We start from the raw sequence: 22,521 nt of genomic DNA, 5'->3' as shown, positions 1-22,521 counted from the left end.
AGGGCCGAAGGGCCTGTTCCTGTGCTGTAATTTTCTTTGTTCTTTGTTTCAGTCATGGTAATGCCATTAAATGTCAAGAGCCGGTTGTTAGCTTCTTTCCTGTTGGAGTTGGGCATTGCCTGGAACATGTGTGGCGCAAATGTTACTTGCAGCTTGTCAGTCAAAGCCGAGGTATTGTCCAGCTATTGGTGCATTTGTAATGCACTACTACAAGATCTGAGGTGTCATGAATGGTGCTGAAAATTGTTCAGTCATCAGCGAACATCCCAACTTCTGACCTTACAATGGATTGAAGGTGATTGATGAAGCAACTGAAGCTGGTTAGGCCTGAGACACTGAGGAACTCCTGCAGTGAAGTCCCCAGACTAGGATAATTGACCGTCAATCATTAGTCAGCTAATCTTTCAAAAAGACTACACTTTGAGTGACGATGACACCGAGAGTCCTTAGGTCGTTAAGAGGATGGATAATATTTAGTGCAAGTTCTTCCTGTCATAAAACATTCTGAGAGGAGGCAGTGGCGCAGTGGCATTGTCACTGGACTGGTAATCCAACGACCCAGAATGCTGACCTGGGAATGGCAGCTGCGAAATTTGAACATTTTTTTAAAAATTGGAATTAAAAGTTTCATGATGACCCTGAAACCATTGTCGATTATCATTAAAACTCATCTGGTTCACTAACTTCCTTCAGCGAACGAAATCTGCCGTCCTTACATGGTCTGGCCGGCAAGTGACCCTTAAATGTCCTCTGCTGAAGGGCAGTTTAGGACGGGCAATAAATGTTGGCCAAGCCAACGACACCCACATCACGTGAACGAAAATAAAATAAACTTACCAATTTCAGCTGTGGGCGGGATGTTTACTGAGTAATTTCGATTATCGTGAAATGCCTTGCACGTGATGTTTGGCGATTTCTCGGATTGGCGGAAAGAGAGAAAACCCGAGCTCCTGTAATTCCCGCTCTCCAATAGGACACTGGGTCTTGTCACATTGGCCTCCTGGCCCGATCCCGTGTACAGGGAGAGCATGATTGCGTTGGGCGAGAAGTCCGAGGCCAAGCAAACTGCAGCTGTGTCGATGCCGGTGGCTCCCCGTGGCACTGGCGGGTAAAAGACGCTCAATGTAGGCTCCACCGGGCCTTTCGCCTCTGAAAATTTAATAAATAAAAGGAAATAATCAGAATCCAACAGAGTGACCTCCTCCAACCTGCTGAGCCATTCGATTAGACCCGCATTTTTTCTATGTCTTAACCCTATGTGAGTTTCTCCATGAATTTACCGAATGCTGAGACTGGATAATTAGGGCTTTTTCGCTTGGCACAGAGAAGGCTGAGGAGTGACGCCTCTCTTTCTCTCTCCCTCTCTCTCTCTCACACACACACACACACACACACACCTTCACACACTCACATGCACACGCACACATGCCCAGGCATATAAGCAGATAGACGGACATGCATAGACACATATGCACACAAACACACACACACACGCACACATATACATACACACACACACGGGTGAACATAGAAACATAGAACAGTACAGCACAGAACAGGCCCTTCGGCCCACGATGTTGTGCCGAGCTTTATCTGAAACCAAGATCAAGCTATCCCACTCCCTATCATCCTGGTGTGCTCCATCTGCCTATCCATTAACCGCTTAAATGTTCCTAAAGTGTCTGACTCCACTATCACTGCAGGCAGTCCATTCCACACCCCAACTACTCTCTGCGTAAAGAACCTACCTCTGATATCCTTCCTATATCTCCCACCATGAACCCTATAGTTATGCCCCCTTGTAATAGCTCCATCCACCCGAGGAAATAGTCTTTGAACGTTCACTCTATCTATCCCCTTCATCATTTTATCAACCTCTATTAAGTCTCCCCTCAGCCTCCTCCGCTCCAGAGAGAACAGCCCCAGCTCCCTCAACCTTTCCTCATAAGACCTACCCTCCAAACCAGGCAGCATCCTGGTAAATCTCCTCTGCACTCTTTCCAGCGCTTCCACATCCTTCTTATAGTGAGGTGACCAGAACTGCACACAATATTCCAAATGTGGTCTCACCAAGGTCCTGTACAGTTGCAGCATAACCCCACGGCTCTTAAACTCCACACACTATAGGCCTTCTTCACAGCTCTATCCACTTGAGTGGCAACCTTTAGAGATCTGTGGATATGGACCCCAAGATCTCTCTGTTCCTCCACAGTCTTCAGAACCGTACCTTTGACCCCGTAATCCACATTTAAATTAGTCCTACCAAAATGAATCACCTCACATTTATCAGGTGAGATCCTAAATGAATATTTCTCATCAGTCTTTACTGTTGAGAAAAGCATGGATGTTAGGGAACTTGGGGAAATAAATAGTGATGTCTTAAGGAGTGTACATATAACAGAGAAAGAGGTGCTGGAAGTCTTAAAGCGCATTGAGGTAGATAAATCCCCGGGAACTGATGAAGTGTATCCCAGGATATTGTGGGAGGCTAGGGAGGAATTTGCGGGTTCCCGAGCAGAGATATTTAAATCATTGTTAGTCATAGGTGAGGTGCCTGAAGATTGGAGGGTGGCAAATGTTGTGCCTTTGTTTAAAAAGGGCTGCAGGGAAAAGCCTGGGAACTACAGGCCAGTGAGTCTCACATCTGTGGTGGGTAAGTTGTTGGAACGTATTTTGAGAGACAGGATCTACAGGCATTTAGAAATGCAAGGACTGATTCGGGACAGTCAGCATGGCCTTGTGAGTTTGAGTTTTTGAAGGGATAGCCAAGAAGGCAGTTGATGTTGTCTACATGGAAGTTGGCAAGGCCTTTGACAAGTTTCCTCATGGTAGGTTGATTGTAAAGTTAAATCTCACAGCATCCAGCGTGAGGAAGCCAAATGGATACAAAATTGGCTTGATCACAGAAGCCAGAGGGTGGTTGTAGACGTTGTTTTTCAAACTGGAGGCCTGTGACCAGCGGAGTGCCTCAGGGATCAGTGTTGGGTCCAATGTTATTTGTCATCTATATTAATGATTTGGATGAAAATATAGGAGGCATGGTTGGTACGTTTGCAGGTGACACCAAGATTTGTGGCATAGTGGACAGTGCGGAAGGTTATTTCGGTTTGCAATGGGATCTTGATCAATTGGGCCAGTGGGCTGACGAGTGGCAGACAGAGTTTAATTTAGACAAATGCGAGGTGAGGCATTTTGGTAGATTGAACCAGGGCAGGACTCACTCAGTTAATGGTAGGGCGTTGGCGAGACATACAGAACAAAGAGATCTAGGGGTGCACGTTCATAGCTCCTTGAAAGTGGCGTCACAGGTGGACAGATTGGTGAAGACGGCATTCAGCATGCTTGGTTTCAATGGATATCGGAGTTGGGACGTCTTGTTGAAGTTGTACAAGACATTGTTAAGGCCACACTTTGAATACTGTGTACAGTTCTGATCACCCTATTATACAAATGATATGATTAAACTAGAAAGAGTGCAGAAAAGATTTTCCAGGATGCTACTGGGACTTGATGGTTTGAGTTATAAGGAGAGGCTGGATAGACTGGGACTTTTTTCTCTGAGGGGGCTGAGAGGTGATCTCATAGAGGTCTATAAAATAATGAGGGGCATAGATCAGTCAGATAGTCAAAGGTAGGGGAGTCTGCAACTAGAGGGCATAGGTTTAAGGTGAGAGGGAGAGATACAAAAGTGTCCACAGGGGCATTTCTTTCACACAGAGGGTGGTGAGTGTCCGGAACAAGCTGCCAGAGGTAGTAGTAGAGGGAGGTACAATTTTGTCTTTTAAAAAGCATTTGGACAGTTACATGGGTACGATGGGTTTAGAGGGATATGGGCCAAATGCAGGCAATTGGGGCTAGCTTAGGGTTTATGAAAAAGGCGCCATGAAAAAGTTGGGCCAAAGGGCCTGTTTCCAAGTTGTAAACCTCTATGATTCTATGACACTATGACACACACATGCATCTGGAAACATGCATACCCCCGCCCCGCCCCCCCCCCCCTCCCCCCCCCTCCCCCCCCTCCCCCCCACACACACACACAGACACACACTGAGACATTGAGAGACACACACACCCAGCACCACACACAAACACAGAGAGACTGGATTTGGGGACCAAATAAAATATTTCCAATCTTGCTGATGAGCACAACTAATGGTGAGGAGGATACAAGGAGGACTTGAAGGGAGTTGGGACAGGCTGAGTAAATGGGCAAGAACATGGCAGATGAAATAAAACTGAATATGTGTGAAGTTATCCATTCTGGCAGAAAGAAAAGACATCAGAAAGGCAGAGTATTTCCTAAACAGTGCGAGATTGGACAGGGTTGTTGCCAGAGAGAGCTGGATGTCCTTGTTCATGGGTCAGCAAAAATTAGCATGTAGGCACAGCAAGACATGTGGAAGGCAAATGATACATATTTGTGGAATCAAATAGGAGCGCGAGAGCGCGAGAGTGTGTGTGTGTGTGTGTGTGTGTGTGTGTGTGTGTGTACCATGATCTGTTTGAAAGTTGGAGCATTATTTTTGGGCCAAATGGCCTACTCCTGCTCTTATGTTCCTTTGAGACTGAAATACTTTTGCACGCCGCAGACACACACAGGCAAGCATGGACGTACAGGCACACAGGCGTACACACACCCACACACACACATACAAACACACCCACGCACAGATCGAGAGACAATCAGACGGAGGTATTGAGAGACAGACATGCCCAGAAACAAACACAGTGACTGGAACACACCCAGAAACTTGATGTGGGGACCAAATAAAATAGGTAAAACCTTGCTGATGGCACAGACATAATGGAGAGGAGGATGCAATGGGGGCTTCAAGGGCATTTGGACAGGCTGAGTGAATGCGCAAAGACATGGCAGATGGAATAAAAAGTAACTAAGTATGAAGTTATCCACTCTGGCTGGGGGGAAAAAAAACAGAAATACAGAATATGTCCCACATGGTGCAAGGTTGAAAAGAGTTGACTTCCAGAGAGACCTGTTCACTAAAAGCTAGCATTCAGGTACAGCAAACAATGAGGAAGGCAAATGCTACGTTTCTGTGTCACAAAATATTAATGTGAGTGTGCGTGTAGCTTGTGTGTGTGTTTGTGTGCATCTGTGTGAGTGTTTCTGTGTGTGCTTTTGTATGGGTGGGTGCGTGTGTGCACGTCTGTGAACGTGTGTGAATGTGCCATGATCAGTTTGAATGTTCGATCAGTATTGATGGGCCAAATGGCCTATACCTGCTTCTATGTTGATTCGAGATTTGAATACATACACACGCCGCAGACACTCACACAGACAGGTATGGACATACAGACGTACAAACACACTCACACATAAACACACACACACACACACGCACGCGCACATGCACGCACAAATACGCACGCACATATATATCTATACAGAATGATATGCAGTGTAGTCGTGTTTATTAAGACAATGTGATAAAATGTGATAGAATGCTGAATATGCAAATGACACAATAAACAGCATTGTAAGCAGCGTAGCTGGAAGCATCAAATTGCAAAGAAATATTAATATTTTGTGAATGGATAAAACTAATGGATGTTTTCAGTGCAGGGAAATGTAAGTTAACGCACCTTAGAATTAAAAATCAATGAACCATGTTGTTTATAATTGTCCATATGCTAAGACTAAGCATTGATCAACGAATGTCTTTATTCAAATTCTTTAGACAGGTAAAGAAGACAGAATGCATAAACACTGAGAGACCGAAAAATATATTCGGAGCTTAATATTCATGTTTGAATGTGAAGATCTGAGATCAGGATTGAAATAAAGAAGAGTCCGCAATCAGAACCGGCAACATTTTTGTTCTGGTTTTCATAAAATTAAAAATCAGCATTTAAGAATTCCTTGAACAGAGCAGGAGGAGAAGAAATTTTACTCTGTAAGCTGTATGTATGTTCAGAGTACCCGATTAACAGTGGAGATGATGTTTAACTCTAAAACGCTGGAATTTAGTTAAGGAGTGACTTAATCATTCCCAAACGGAGAGGGTTGATAAACAGGAACATTTGCTGCTGGTTGGGGAGTTCAAGATTCAAGCAAATTGGATTTTTGACGATGTTTAATGTTTAAGACTTTCAGGAGCGAAATCAAGAAACATTTTTCAACTTAATACCTCACTTTCCTCCATTAAGACATTTCCTAAATCCAATCCTTTTTTGATGAAATCTAATATCGTGTGCAGTTTTGGTCCCCTTTCGAAGAAAAAATACACTTGCAATAGAAAGAGTGCAGAAAAAGTACACCAGACTGATTATTAGGATGGCAGGATTGTCGTTTCAGGAGAGGCGACTGCATCTGTATTCACTTGGAGTTTAGAACATGAGAGGCGATGTCATTGAAATATACAGAATTTTAGCAGTGATGAGCAGACTGGATGCAGGGATATTGTTTCCTTTGGCGGGGTGGGGTCCAGAAAAAGGGAGCAAAGTTTCAGTGTTCAGGGTTGGACATTTAATTCTGAGATGAGGACATTTTGTCTTGACTCAGAGGCTGGAGAACTGTAATTCTCTACCACAGAAGTTTGTGGATGCGAAATCAGTGAATATATTTTAAAATGATATATATTTCTATACTCTAAAGGTGTCAAGAATTATGAGGAGAGGGCTAGTATGATGTTGAGTTACAGGGTCAGCCACGTTCGTATCGAATGGCAGAGCAGGGTTTAAGTGTCGACTGATCCACTCGTGCTCCTATTTTCTATCTTTCTCTATATTATATATGTCCATGAAGGAAAGTGCTGGGTGATAGCGCTGAATATTAATTCTTTCATAAAACTCACAAGACGAAATTAATCACAGTGATATCTGACTCTGTAACAAACTTTTGATTGAAACTATCACTAAACATTCTTCATGCAACATTGTGGGATGGTTGCAGCGAAATGGCAATGTCATTGGATTAGTAGTGCAGAACCCCGGGCTAATTTCTCTGAAGGAATGGGTTCAATTCCCACCCCAGCACTCGGAGTAATTTCAAATAAATTGATCGAAGTGTAGCCTCCAGTAAAAACTCCGGCAACTATCGACGATTGCCGTAAAAAAACATTGCCGTTCAATGGTTGGCATCTTATCTTTGCAGAAAAAAGCTTTGAATAAGATCTCGGCCAGAGGGCTAATTCAGAGTTTATGCGTTTGGGGTAATATATTCGCATGGAAAGAGGATTCGCCAATCGATAGGATACAGAGAGTTGGGATAAGAGGAGCATTTTCAGGGTGACAATCTGTTACAAGTGGAGTGCCTCAGCGATCAATGCTCGGGCCACAATTATTTACAATATACATAATGACTTGGACGAGGGAAGTGAATTTATTATTGCCAAGTTTGCGAATGAAAACAGGACTTCTGCCATGGGTTGTAAATGCCCATTTAGATCAACAATGTCCTTTGGAGAAGGAAATATGTCGTCCAGTGGTTTGGATCCAAGAAGCAATGTCATGGAACCTGAAATTGCCCAGAGGGCAATTCGGATTTGATTTGATTTGTTTTGATTTAATGCCCACATCCAAGAAGTAAAAGTAAAATTATGATTTTTTTAGTCCAATATGACATTACTAAGGACTGGAGCTACAAAGACTGGACACTGCAATTTAGGACGAGCTGAGGTGGATATTCAGCTGCGCAAATTCATTATATCAGTGCAATGTCCTCAATTACCTTCCCACATGATGCTGGCTCCCTGTCTATCACAGATAATGACATTAAGTAAGCTTATCCTTACTGGTCACATATTTCACTGCTGAATGTGGGTGTCTCACTGTGATTAATAAATATGCAGGAAAAATTTCCAAGACAGAAACTTCGCATTGCAGCAGCTGAGTCATATTTACCTCACAGAGGACAGAAGAAAGACATTTAATTTGCATTATTTCGGGAGCGCTGTATACAAATTTCACACAAAGTCAAGCCAAGGATGCACACATGTTTTTCGTGTGAGGTTAAGTGTCACTGACTTGCAAAGATTACAGGACGATATGGGCGAGCTGGTCAGACAGGTAGAGCAGTGCCAAACGGAATTTAAACCTGAAAAGTGTGAGGTGATGCATTTTGAAGGCACGGGAATACGCCATGAACTGCAGGACGCGAGAAAGTGCAGAGGACCAGAGGGACCTTGGCATGCAAGTCCAAAGATCATTTATGCCGTAGCATTCAAGGCTACAACCAAGTGCTGAAAAATGCGATTGGAATAGATATGGTTATAATGGCTGGAGCAGGCACAATGGGCCGCAGGACCTCTTCCTGTTCTGTAAAATTCAATGACGATGATTCTACTGTCCCCAAAGCAAGAGCGATGGGCTTAATGGTCTCCTCCATCGTTGCAGGAGTCTAATAATTTGCTGTTTGTAAATTCTAACACAGAGTTGTCAGAGGACGTTTTAATTTTTCACTCCACCCTCTCGCCTCCTGCTCCTCCTAATCAACTCAACAGCAGCAATTACAGGATAAAGATTCTTTACAGGTGTATGAGAATCGGACATTACTTTCGTAAACTATAACCAGACACAAAATGCAGAGAATAGTTTCACTTACTGGGTTCTACAGTGAGTTTGGTTCCACTGCCAAAGATAAGCTTTCTGGTTGCATAGTTTGCACAGTGATTCCAGATGGTACAAAATCGACATAACCCACATGAATAGCAATGTAAGGATTGCTTTTCATGCTAAGGTTTTTGAGATTCGATTTGCTTCCACAGCTGGTTCATTATTTCGTCCAGAAAAAAATGCAAAACAACATCCAAGAAAGGATGTTCTGGCTAAAGAGGGAGTGCACCGAAGGTTCACCGGACAGATAATGGAGTGGCAGGACTGACATATGAGGGGAGATTGAGTCGGCTAGGATTTTATTGTCTGGGGTTCAGAAGAAGGGAGGCAGGAGCAGAAGATCTCATTAAAGCCCATAATGCAGGATTAGACACGGTAAATGCAGGATGGCAGCAGGGTCCAGAACCGGGGTTCATAGTCAAAGAATATGGGACTGATATGAGGAGAATTTATTTTTCAACAAGAAAATGAAAAGCCTGTGTCATTCACAATTACAAAGGTTTAAACAGAACAATGGTACTTATTCGTCTCCCCTCTTTCTTTTCGATCAAATCTCTGGATGGAATCTTCCTATCCCACTAACAGTACACAAATCTGCTTCTCAGTTCAATACCATATTACTGAGGCGTGCAGTCCCAACTCCTGTCCCATGTACCTCTAATGACTGGGTAAGCTGAGCTGGATCAAAACTGACTCAAAACTGTGCAATCTCTTCGCCTGCATGCCACATATTATATTGGCACTCTGTCCAACTTGACTAGCCTACTAACAACAGAAAACTAGATCACAGAGGAGATGTGGAGTGAAAGAATAGAAACACACTGACTTCACACTCACTTGGTACAACTGTCACCTGGGTGCCGCTGCCGAACGTTAGCTTTGCGTAGCACAGTAACAATTGCTCAGACAGAAACCTTCTATTGAGATAGCTGTTTCAGATTTCAGACAATTCACGGCAAAGAAAAAGCTGGAACAGTCACTGATTCGCTGCAGGTAACAGACATTGCATATCTGCCCCTTCCCCACCATCACAGGCTAAATGGGCCGAAGAGCCTCCTTGGATGCTCTCAGATTCTATCAAAGTGAAGAATTTCTGAGCCAAGGTAGCCACTGGTCAAATATAACAACAAATATATTTTGACTCTGAAACTTTGCGAGTTAACATAGGAACAAGGGAAGGCTATTCAGCCCTTTGCACCTGCTCTGCCAATCTCTGAAATGGCTTAACAGAAATTTGCAACATGGCCCTGCCAGTGACGCCTCAACACCTGGCAGAAAAGAAATACAATTCAACAGATTTAATTTGTCAGCTAAGCTTTCTCTCCTTACAGATGCTGCCTGACCTGCTGTGATTTTTCCCACCATTATCTGTTCGCATTGTCATAATCCTGTTATATTTCGAAGAGGTAAACAGACATGTTGAGTCTGAAAGATGCGTTTATGTTTACTTGAATCAACAGTTACTCGAGCTCATTTTCCAAAAGAGAGATATATTTTATCCATTCGTGGGACATGGGCACCGTTGGCTGGCCAGAGTTTATTATCCATTCCCAATTGCCCTTGAGTGTCAACCAAATTGCACATGTTGGCCAGATCTAATAAGAATGGCAGATTTCTTTCTCTAAAGGACATTACTCAACGAGATGGGTTTTTCCAATAGCGGTTTTCATCGTCAACAGTAGATTCTTAATTCCAGATTATTGAATTCAAATTCCACCATCTGCCGTGGCGGGATTTGAATACAGGGTCCCCAGAACACTAGTTGATTTCCTGGATTAATAATCTAGCGATAACGCCACTAGGCTATCGTCTACCCCCAGTTTCACCACCTCACAATACTGCAAGGTCACCCAATGAAACTAATATGCCAGGTGGTTGGGAAATTATGTAAGGAGTCAGAGAAGGAGGGAACAAGGATAAAATCAAGAGGTGGAAAAGGGAATACGAAAAATGATATACAGAGAAACCAAGGCCAAAATTCAAAAACGAGACAATTAATGTTAAAAAGATAAGCTGAAAGGCTCTGTGCCTTAATGCGCAGAGCATTTGCAATAGAGTGGATGAACTAATCTTGCAGATAGATATAAATGGGCATGCTATAATTGGAATTACGGAGACATGGCTGCAGGGTTCCCAAGAATGGGAACTGACTGTTCCAGGGTATTCAGTATTTAGGATGGACAGGCATAAAGGAAAAAGTGGTGGAGCGGCACTGCTGGTTAAAGAGGAAATTAACTGGTGAGAAACTATATTAGCTCTGATAATGTGGAGTCTATATGGGTAGAGTTGAGAGATACCAAGGGGCAGAAAACATCAGTGGGTGTCATATACAGACCGCGAAACTGCAGTGGTGATGTTGGAAATGGCATTGAACACGAAATTAGAGATACATGTGATCAAGGGTGATTTTAATCCGCACGTTGATTGAGTAAATCAAATTAGCCACAATGCTGTAGAGAAGGATTTCCTGGACCGGATACGGGATAGTTTCCTTGACCAATATGTGAAGGAACCAACGAGGGAGCAGGTCACCTTAGACTGGGTACTGTGTCGTGAGAAGGTAATAATTGCCAATCTAGCTGTGCAAGACCCCTTGGGGATGAGTGAACATAACATGAGAGAATTTTTTATCAAGGTGGAGAGTGAAGTAGTTGACTCGGAGACTACTGTGCTGAATCTTAATCAAGGAGACTATGAAGATATGAGGCGTGATTTGGCCTTCATAGATTAGGGAGACTTACTTAAAGGGATGACAATGGATCTCATAGAGACTTATAAAATTCGAACAGGACAAGGCATAGTAGATGAAGAGAGGATATTCCCGATGGTGCGGGAGTCCAGAACCAGGGATCTGAGGATTCCGGGTAGACCATTTAGGACGGAGGTGAGGAGACATTTCTTAACCCAAAGAGTGGTGAGCCTGTGAAATTTATTACCACAGGAAGTAGTTGTTGCCAAAAGATTGAATGTATTCAAGAAGCGGCTGGATATAGCACTTGGAGCGAATGGGATCAAAGGTTATGGGGAGAAAGCAGGCTTAGGCTATTGAGTGGCTGATCAACCATGATCATAATAAATGGCAGATCATGCTTGAAAGGCCAAACGTCCCTTCCTGCTCCCATTTTCAATGTTCCTATGTTTCCTTCCCGAGAGGAAATTTATGAACCAGATGGGTTTTTCCGACAATCGACAATGGTTTTCCTGGTCACCAGTAGATTCTTAATTCCAGATTATTGAATTCAAATTCCACTATCTGCCGTGATGGGATTCGAACCCAGGTCCCTCACATATTCGCTGAGTTTCGGAGTTAATAATTTTGCGGTAATACGAGCAGGACATCGCTTCCCTCCAGTTACATAACTTCACCAGGATGCAAGGTCACCCAGTGAGTCGCACATCCATGTCTGTCACATTGCTGAGGCCCAGAGATTGGTCTGCCACCTGCGGCATGTCTAACTAAGCATTGAGATCTGAGCTCGCTATCCATCTATCGAGGGTAACGACTAGGGAATGACAAGGGTAAGATTAGGGCCAGTCAAGGACAGTAATGGGAAGTTGTGCGTGGAGCCTGAAGAGATAGGAGAGGCGCTAAATGAATATTTTTCGTCAGTATTCACGCAGCAAAAAGACAATGTTGTCGAGGAGAATACTGAGATACAGGCTATTGGACTAGACGGGATTGAGGTTAATAAGGAGGAGGCGTTAGCAATTCTGGGCAGTGTGAAAATAGACAAGTCCCCTGGGCCGGATGGGATTTATCCCAGGATTCTCTGGGAGGCTAGGGAGGAGATTGCAGAGACTTTGGCTTTGACCTTTATGTCGTCATTGACTACAGGAATAGTGCCAGAAGACTGGAGGACAGCAAATGTTGTCCCCTTGTTCAAGAATATAGAACATAGAGCATTACAGTGCAGTACAGGCCCTTCGGCCCTCGATGTTGCGCCGACCAGTGGTACCAATCTAAAGCCGCTCTAATCTACACTATTCCAATATCATCCATATGTTTATCCACTAACCACTTGAACGCTCTCAACGTTGACGAGTCCACCACTGCTGCAGGCAGGGCATTCCACGCCCTTACTACTCTCTGAGTAAAGAACCTACCTCTAACATCTGTCCTATATCTCTCACCCCTCAATTTAAAGCCATGTCCCCTCGTGCTAGCCAACACCATCCGAGGAAAAAGGCTCTCACTATCCACCCTATTTAATCCTCTGATCATCTTGTATGCCTCTATTAAGTCACCTCTTAACCTTCTTCCCTCGAACGAAAACAACCTCAAGCCCCTCAGCCTTTCCTCATACGATTTTCCCACCATACCAGGCAACATCCTGGTAAATCTCCTCTGCACCCTTTCCAACACTTCCACATCTTTCCTATAATACGGGCGGTACGGTAGCACAGTGGTTAGCACTGCTGCTGCACAGCTCCAGGGTCCTGGGTTCGATTCCCGGCTCAGGTCACTGTCTGTGTGGAGTTTGCACATTCTCCTCGTGTCTGCGTGGGTTTCCTCCGGGTGCTCCGGTTTCCTCCCACAGTCCAAAGATGTGCGGGTTAGGTTGATTGGCCAGGTTAAAAAAAATTGCCCCTTAGAGTCCTGGGATTAGCGGGTAAAATATGTGGGGGTCGGGCCTGGGTGGGATTGTGGTCGGTGCAGACTCGATGGGCCGAATGGCCTCCTTCTGCACTGTAGGGTTTCTAAAAAAAAAAAAATATGGCGACCAGAACTGTACGCAATACTCCAAATGCGGCCGCACCAGAGTTTTGTACAGTTGCAACATGAGCTCCTGGCTCCGAAACTCAATCCCTCTACCAATAAAAGCTAACACACCGTACGCCTTCTTAACAACCCTATCAACGTGGGTGCCAACATTCAGGGATCTATGCACATGGACACCCAGATCCCTCTGTTCATCCACACTACCAAGTATCTTACCATTAGCCCAGTACTCTGTATTCCTGTTACTCCTTCCAAAGTGAATCACCTCACACTTTTCCGCATTAAACTCCATTTGCCACCTCTCAGCCCAGCTCTGCAGCTTATCTATGTCCCTCTGTAACCTGCCACTTCCCTCCGCACTGTCTACAACTCCACCGACTTTAGTGTCATCCGCAAATTTACTAATCCATCCTTCCACGCCCTCTTCCAAGTCATTAATAAAAATGACAAACAGCAGTGGCCCCAAAACAGATCCTTGCGGTACACTAGTAACTGAACTCCAGGATGAATATTTCCCATCAACCACCACCCTCTGTTTTCTTACAGCTAGCCAATTCCTGATCCAAACCACTCAATCACCCTCAATCCCATGTGTCCGTATTTTCTGCAAAAGCTTACTACGGGGAACCTTATCAAACGCTTTGCTGAAATCCATATACACCACATCAAGAAGGGGAGTAGAGGCAACCCTGGTAATTATAGACCAGTGAGCCTTACTTCTGTTGTGGGCAAAGTTTTGGAAAGGATTATAAGAGATAGGATTTATAATAATCTAGAAAGGAATAATTTGATTAGGGATAGTCAACACGGTTTTATGAAGGGTAGGTCGTGCCTCACAAACCTTACTGAGTTCTTTGAGAAGGTGACCAAAGAGGTGGATGAGGGTAAAGCAATTGATGTGGTGTATATGGATTTAAGTAAAGCGTTTGATAAGGTTCCCCACGGTAAGCTATTGCAGAAGATACGGAGGCATGGGATTGAGGGTGATTTAGCAGTTTGGATCAGGAATTGGCTAGTTGTAAGAAGACAGAGGGTGGTCGTTGATGGGAAATGTTTATCCTGGAGTTCAGTTACTAGTGGTGTACCGCAAGGATCTGTTTTGGGGCCACTGCTGTTTGTCATTTTTATAAATGACCTGGATGAGGGCGTAGAAGGATGGGTTAGTAAATTTGCGGATGACACTAAAGTCAGTGGAGTTGTGGACAGTGCAGAAGGTTGTTGCAGGTTACAGAGGGACATAGATAAGCTGCAGTGCTGGGCTGAGAGGTGGCAAATGGAGTTCAATGCGGAAAAGTGTGAGGTGATTCACTTTGGAAGGAGTAACAGGATTACAGAGTACTGGGCTAATGGTAAATACTTGGTAGTGTGGATGAGCAGAGAAATCTCGGTGTGCTTGTGCATAGATCCCTGAAAGTTGGCACCCAGGTTGATAGGGTTGTTAAGGAGGTGTACAGAGTGTTCGCTTTTATTGGTAGAGGGATTGAGTTTCGTAGCCAGGAGGTCATGTTGCAGCTGTACAAAACTCTGGTGCGTCCGCACTTGGAGTACTGCGTACAGTTCTGGTCGCCGCATTGTAGGAGGGATGTGGAAGCATTGGAAAGGGTGCAGAGGAGATTTACCAGGATGTTGCCTGGTATGGTGGGAAGGTCTTATGAGGAAAGGCTGAGGGACTTGAGGTTGTATTCGTTAGAGAGAAGAAGGTTAAGAGGTGACTTAATAGAGGCATACAAAATGATCAGAGGATTCGATAGGGTGGATAGTGAGAGCCTTTTTCCTCGGATGGTGATAGCTAGCACGAGGGCACATAGCTTTAAATTGAGTGGTGATAGATTTAGGACAGATGTCAGAGGTAGGTTCTTCACTCAGAGATTAGTGAGGGCATGGAATGCCCTGCCTGCAGCAGTAGTGGACTCGCCAACATAAAGGCATTTAAATGGTCATTGGATAAACATATGGATGATTTTGGAATAGTGGAGGTTAGATGGGCTTTAGATTGGTTTCACTGGTCGGCGCAACATCGAAGGCCGAAGGGCCTGTACTGCGATGTAATGTTCCATGTTCTATCTTTCTGAAGTACATTTTACGGACAGAATGCCTTCACTTGTATTTCATGTAATACTTTGTATCGTTGCCCCGGTTGCTATTTGTCAGACACAATATAGCGAAAAAATAATCGACATGAAACATAATGAGAGTAACTTCCAATCGTACTCACTTGGCACAACTGTCAACTGGGTGCCGCAGCTTCACAGTATAGTCATAATGTATAGTATAAAGGGCACAGACATAGACCTTCCATTGGAGTGAAGTTGCAGATGTCGTTTAGTAATGATGAAGCATACTCATTAATTCGGAGGCAGGGGAATATACAAAGTTCACATGAGGGTGAGCCCTTGAGAACCTTTAAGGAAAGGTCAATTACTTATGTTCCAACCAGATCCAAACTGACGTTTTCAAATGTCTTATTGGGTCGTAAAGTGAATCTGTTGCCTCTGCCAAAGACAAGTTACAAAGTTCTGGTGCCAGCAGATCTGTACACAATGGGACAAAAAACTAAACCCAACCACATGAGCAGAAGAATGATGTATTTATATTATATTTCTCCTAAGTTTGAGTTTGAATTCAATTTCAGATTTTGCTGACTTCAATAGCCAGGGCAGGTTATATCCAGGTAAAAATATAAATGTCTCCCCCCTCACTTCCCACCCATTTGAACGTAATAGGTCAATAAATTATTTACTTGCATCGTGTAAAAAGGAACTTTGAGGGAAAGAATGGTCAGAAACTTAATGCACTTGCTAACTTCAAGTAGCCATTGGCCACCACACTCCCCACAATCTCTGCACAGAATGGAAATGTTTTGTCGGCAGGAATGGAATAATACACACAACACATGGACCAGTGCAGCAGGTTCAAGCAGGCAGCTCACCACTGCCTTCCACATTGAGGGACAGGCTATGTAAGTGCTGGCCTAGCCAGCAATGCCCATTTCCTACGCAATAAAAAAACGAGGTAACTTCAGTTACTCACACTCTAACCAGGTCCAAACTGAAAATTTAAAACGACTTATTGGGTTGCGCAGTGAATTTGTTTCCTCTGCCAAAGATAAGATTCAAAGTTCTGGTGCTAGTACATGTGTACATAATGCGGCAAAAAGTACAAACACCTGAGCAGAAATATAAGATTTATTTATATTTTATTTATCCTGAGTTTGAGTTTTGAGTTCAATTTCAGATTCTGCTGACTTCAAAAGCCAGGGCAGGTTATATCCTGAAATAAATATGTTCCCCCCATCCACCAATTTACATTTAATTCCCACTCCTTGCCTGTTAGCTCCATATGTCATATATTTCTATCCACTTTACAATCTCAGCAAATATGGTTCAGATTTTCTGTAAATGCAGGGTGAGACCATTGCACGTTGTGAGGATGCATGCGAGGTTCCACAGTGAGTTTTGTTCAAGTACCAAGGATCGGACTTTCAGTTGTGGGGATGACACAATCATAGAGTCATAGAGTCATAGAGGATTACAGCATGGAAACAGGCCCTTCGGCCTAACTTGTCTATGAAGCCTTTTTTTAAACCCCTAAGCTAATCACAATTGCCTGCATTTGGCCCATATCCCTCTATACCCATCTTACCAATATAACTGTCTAAATGCTTTCTAAAAGACAAAATTGTACCTACCTCTGGCAGCTTGTTCCAGACATTCACCACCCTCTGCGTGAAATAATTGCCGCTCTGGACACATTTGTATCTCGCCCCTCTCACCATAAACCTATGCCGTCTAGTTTTAGACGTCCCTACCTTTGGGGAAAGATACTGACTATCGAGCTGATCTATACCCCTCATTATTTTATAAACCGCTAAAGATCACACCTCAATCTTCTACACTCCAGATAAAAAAGTCCCAGTCGATCCAGCCTCAAACGATCAAGTCCCGGTCGCATCCTAGTAAATCTTTTCTGCACTCTTTCTAGTTTAATAATATCCTTTCTATAATCGGGTGACCAGAATTGTACACAGTATTCCAAATGTGGCCTTACCAATGTCTTGTACAATTTCAACAAACCGTCCCAACTCCTGTATTCAATGTTCTGGCCAATCATGGAAGATGCTACACAAACCCGTAACTCCCGTGCTGACAGTATTGCAAGAGGTTGTTTTTGACCTGCTTGACCTGGTGATTTGACCATAGATTGGGATTCAAATTGTAATGCCAGGTGATCTCCAAAGCAAAAATGCAACTATTCCTCTCCCTGAAATCCATCCCCATTTAACCCTTTTGCTTTATTTGCTTTACTCTATTTCAAAAAGTACAAGACATAGCTAGCAGTTTAACTTTCCTTCCATGCAGTTTCAATTAACTTCTGTATATTCCCTGGCCCTGTTGTTCCTCCCAAAATACATCAGCTTACACTTTTTAGAGTTAAATTTCAATTTTCCACTGCTCTGCCCATTTGACCAGTCCTTCAATATCGACCTGTAATGTAAGGCTTTCCTCCTCGCTATTTACCACACCACCAATTTGTGTATCATCTACGAATTTACTGATTATATCCTCTGGATCTCTATCGTTCTAATTAATTATCTAATGATACATAAATCCATCGAACAGCTTGTTTTTAATTTTAAGCGTTACTTTCCCTCTTTGTCACCATTCGCCAGACATGGATTCTGCAGAAATATCCATCGAAGGGTAAAGAGAAATCACCTGGCACTTAGTTGGCACAACATTCAGTTGTTTCCCGTAGCCAAAGATGAGTTTATAAGTACCGTCATAGTAATGAGCACCGTGAATAGTGGCCAGCAGAAAGCTACCAGTGCATCAGCTCATTCAGATTCCATCCAGTATACACAGCAACACTGGCATAATCACTGATGTCAGTGGGAGCCTCGACAACTGCCATGGTGTGCGAATGGTAAATCTTAAAAATTATCTATCGCCAAGAGATGAACAATGCATCTGATAACATTCTACAAAGCTAAGCACATCCAAGGCCAAATTTAAAGCCAAGTTACCTCTCTGCACCGACTGGTGCATTTAGGCAGAATTCTTCTGCCTTCAGTGATAGCTATTTCTGGAACACGTCGCTCGACTTTTGTGAAGGGCTTAGAGCTTGAGAGAGCCATACTACATATCAAGCGTTGCTGAGCAGGAGTCTCCCTCTCACTCCCAATCTTTGGCAGCGTTGCTTTCTCACCTTCCTTGTTCATCAAGTCCAAGGGTAGGGACTCGGACCCGGCGTTTCTAGCTCAGAGGTAGGGATTCTAGCCCATTGCACCACAAGACCTCCCCAAGTTATGAATGGCCATTATATTGCATCTCCTCCCTTTAAGCCTGTACTGATTTTTTTTAAAAACACGACTTGGTGATATGTTTGGAACTGTAAATATTGATTGTCATCCTACTGTAAATAGATCATGGTGGAAGATAGTTGAGGACTTACTGGGCTCCACAGTGAGTTTGGTCCCTTTGCCAAAGGCAAGCTTCTCAGTTCAGTAGTAACAGCTACTACAAAATATAGACCCAGCCATATGAACACAGGGCTAGCTCACATTCAGTTTGTATCATGTCACTTCTTTTAATTAGCTTCTCTCCTGAACCAAATATAACCGTTCCCTCCCTCTCCCTCACACTTAGCTCCCACTGTTTTTTTGACTATATCAGGGAACAATATTTGGATAATGAATTGACTGTGTTTCACAATTTCCATCTTCACCGGTACTTCTCCCTGAACACCCAGGAGACACAAATCCTAGGAAAATAGTTTGACATCAACACATACGAACATGCAAAGTGGGAGCCGGAGTAAGGCACTGGGCCACTCCAGCCTAACCGCTATTCAGTAAGATCATGACTGATCTGATTGTAACCTCACCCCCAGATTCCTGCCTACCCCCGATAACCGTTTATCCCTTGTTAATCAAGAATCTATCGAGCTGTCTTTAAAATAATCAAAGGCCCTGTTCCCCCTGATGTTTGAAGAAGAGAGATGACGAGACTCACTACTCTTTAAGAGAGAAATAAGTCTCCTCATATCTGTCTTTAAAGGAGTGACCCTTTAATTTGAACTATAACACCTCGTTCAAAACATTAACTTGTTGTTGATAATCGTTGACCAACACTTCACTTTGAGGCCTCATTTCAAGCGTGCATTCGTGTCAGCGGTTTAACAAATACCGGAGACCATAGGACGACGGGGCAGACGGATGCCATTTGGCCCATCGGTCATTCAATGAGATCATGAATTATCTGATGTGATAATTCTGAATACCTCTTTCCTGTTGTATCCTCGTAACCCTCGATTGCCCTGTGGGTTAAAAATCTGAACATTCAACCTGTACAGCGCTCTGCGGCAAATGATTCCACAGATTCACTGCTGGCTTGAAAGAAGAAAATCTTCATTATATAAATGGGCAACCCCATACTTTGGGATTATGACCTCTGGTCCTACAAGAGGTAATAACGTCTCAGCATCTAACCTTGTCATGTCCCCTGAGAATCCAATAAGTCTCAATAAGGTCACATCGCATGCTTCTAAACTCCACTAAGTACAGGCCCAACATACTCAAACTCTCCGAAAAAACATATCCATACCTGGGATCAAAGTAGTGGCCTTCCCTGAACTGCCTCCAATGCCAGTATAGATTTCCTAATGTTAGGGAACAGTATTCCAGATGTGGTCTAAATCGTACCTTGTATAGTTTTAGCAAGATTATTAGTTTTAACAAAGACAAGCTTGAAAATGAAATATATGTAGATAATTATTCAAATCAGTGGGCATTTGACTCAACCTGCTAAATGGGCATTTTCTATCCTATTTGTAACCCAATTTCAGTTCGATGTCACATCACTGATGCCTAATGTTTCAACTGGTGTTGATGACACGGCTTAATAAACAGTGAGCTGAACTCGATACTCGGTGCCTAATAGCTTAATTGATTGGTGCAATGGCTTCTCCTTCATTTCAAGCAATGCCTTGGCTCTTTATCGGCCTTTCACCCGACACCATTCAGCAGAAATCTGTATCATTATGCTGAAGGGCTTTTTCCAGTGCTGTCTCCTTCTATGACCCTATGACTCTATCGTGGTGAGTATCTTCCAGATATCTATCGAGGTGCCACTTACTTGTACTACACACAGCCAGATCATTGACATATCTCCCTGTTGGCAGCACACTTGTGTTGTCATGATAGAGGCCAGTTAAATGTTTAAAGAAAATACTTCGGAAAATCTCAATGCCCAGTCAAGCTACGCTTCAAATTCCCAAAGATCCCTGCTCATCCATAAAACAACAATGATCATTAAAATAATTGTATGTCTCAATTAAGTCACAGGGGGCAAAATAACATGAAGAGAGAACATTATCCAGGATTAGTTACTTACTGGGTTCCACAATCAGCCTGGTCCCGTTGCCAAAGATGAGCTTAGCCTTTTCATATGTTGCACAGAGTTTGATCCCGTAACAAGATCCACTGGGGTCCCGTTCACCACTCTCTCTCTCTCTGTCCTGTGTCTGACTGATTTGATTAGGGCTGGGTCAGACCAGTAATAGGATAAACTCGGTCAACATCACGGTGGGGTTGGGAGTCAGCGGCGGGGAGTGGGCTGAGAGGGGTGCTATTGAGAGAGGTTGGTGAACTCCTGTGAGGCTGGGAGGTTATTGTACGGGCGTTGAGGGAGATTCAGCTACTGTGGTCCCACGTAGCCCACCACAGTGATACATGCCAGAACAAAAACTCGTCAGCAGCTGTTGCTGCTGCTACTGTCAGATGTATAACTTCAGCTGCTAGAGCAGAATCTCGCTGATAAATGCAGCTATCAATTCCACTCCGATAAAGCCCGAGTAAAACGGTCCATGGGATTTCACACGAGCGCTGGCGAAAAATATGTTTTGCACAGAAAAACTGTGGGGTTAGATGACCAGCAGGATGTGCTGAAGGTGAGGTAAGTTTTCAGGAACATTATTAAAGGAATGGAGGTAGGTAAACAGAGTGGGTGGACGGGGGCGGCGGTGAGTGGTTAACGTAGAGAATTCTCCAGCTCAGGAACAAGGCTCTTAAAGGCACGCTCGCGGATTGAGGGGGCCAAAGGAATTTGGGGCACTTTCAAAAGGCCAAAACTGGAGCAACAACAGACTGAAAGGCATACAGGTTGGAGAAGGTTACAAAGATGGAGAAAAGAGCAACTATGAGAATGACGGGAACTCTGATGTTTACCCAGAAGCCAATATAGTTTTGTTTTTACTTAGTATGACATCCCTAATTGCACTGAACTGAATGGATTCGAACTACAAAGGTCCGTGAACGAAGCCCAGTCGGACAAGCAAACCAGCCTCCCATCCATTGAAACACTTCCCGCTGCTTCGAAAAAGCAGCCAGCAAAAATCAAGAACCCCACACACCCCGGATGTACACTCTTCCAATTTCTTCCGTCGGGAAAAAAATTCAAAAGTTTGAGGACACATACCAACAGACTCAAGAACAGCTTCTTTCCTGCCACCATCAGACTTTTGAATGGACTTACCTCGCACTAAGTTGAACTTTCTTTCCACCCTAGCTATGACTGTAACAATACATTCTGCACTGTCTCCTTTCCTTCTCTATGAACTGTATGCTTTGTTTGCATATGATGCATGAAACAATACTTTTCACTGTGTACTAATATCTGTGACAATAATAAAGCAAATTAAATCAAATCAAATCGGATTGTTACGTCAATCCAGAGGTCTGTCCATTGCTGTCAATGTGCAGTCAGACCACGTAAGGTTGGTAGATAACGTTAAAAGGAATAATTGAACCAGATTCACAGTGAACATGACTGAGTACAAAACCTTCCCTTCCAAGTTTATGACTTGAGTTGCAATTCAAATAACTTGCCATGGTGAGATTTGAACCCACTTGCAGAGAGCCCGTGGCTCTGGCTAATCGCTAATACAGCAACCTGACCGTGACACTACGGCACCTCTTGCCCGAGATCAGCCAGACTTGGAGGGAGTGAAGTTCTGGATATTATAGTTTGGACCAACTGAAGTTAATGCAGTGAGGAATGTGGGATATAAAACTTGAAAGGCGAACCCAGAGGTAACAAAGGCATGGGGATATCTCCACACACAAATGAAGTTGAATAGCGGACAAAATAGAGGATTGTTAAAAATCTCTTTGTACACGTAATGTGACAAACCGATGCAAAATTGATTTTTGCCATCCCCTTCGAGATACT

General features: G+C 43.6%; 1 protein-coding gene across 1 annotated transcript in view; it reads right to left on the bottom strand.

Annotated features, from left to right (window-relative positions):
- The window catches only part of LOC144484536 (T cell receptor alpha chain MC.7.G5-like), a 59,173-nt gene that overhangs the window by 4,599 nt on the left and 32,053 nt on the right, over positions 1 to 22,521 (bottom strand). Inside the window, exons 6-9 of the mRNA XM_078203051.1 lie at positions 20,686 to 20,725; positions 18,746 to 18,810; positions 1,281 to 1,353; positions 838 to 1,149 (exon numbers count right to left, since the gene is read on the bottom strand). Of these exons, the coding sequence (XP_078059177.1) occupies positions 838 to 1,149; positions 1,281 to 1,353; positions 18,746 to 18,810; positions 20,686 to 20,725 (490 nt within the window). The remainder of the gene's footprint in view (positions 1 to 837; positions 1,150 to 1,280; positions 1,354 to 18,745; positions 18,811 to 20,685; positions 20,726 to 22,521) is intronic.

The sequence above is a fragment of the Mustelus asterias genome, unplaced genomic scaffold (assembly GCF_964213995.1).
Source record: "Mustelus asterias unplaced genomic scaffold, sMusAst1.hap1.1 HAP1_SCAFFOLD_114, whole genome shotgun sequence".
Classification (NCBI taxonomy): domain Eukaryota; kingdom Metazoa; phylum Chordata; class Chondrichthyes; order Carcharhiniformes; family Triakidae; genus Mustelus; species Mustelus asterias.
This window is presented reverse-complemented; position numbering and strand designations above follow the sequence as displayed.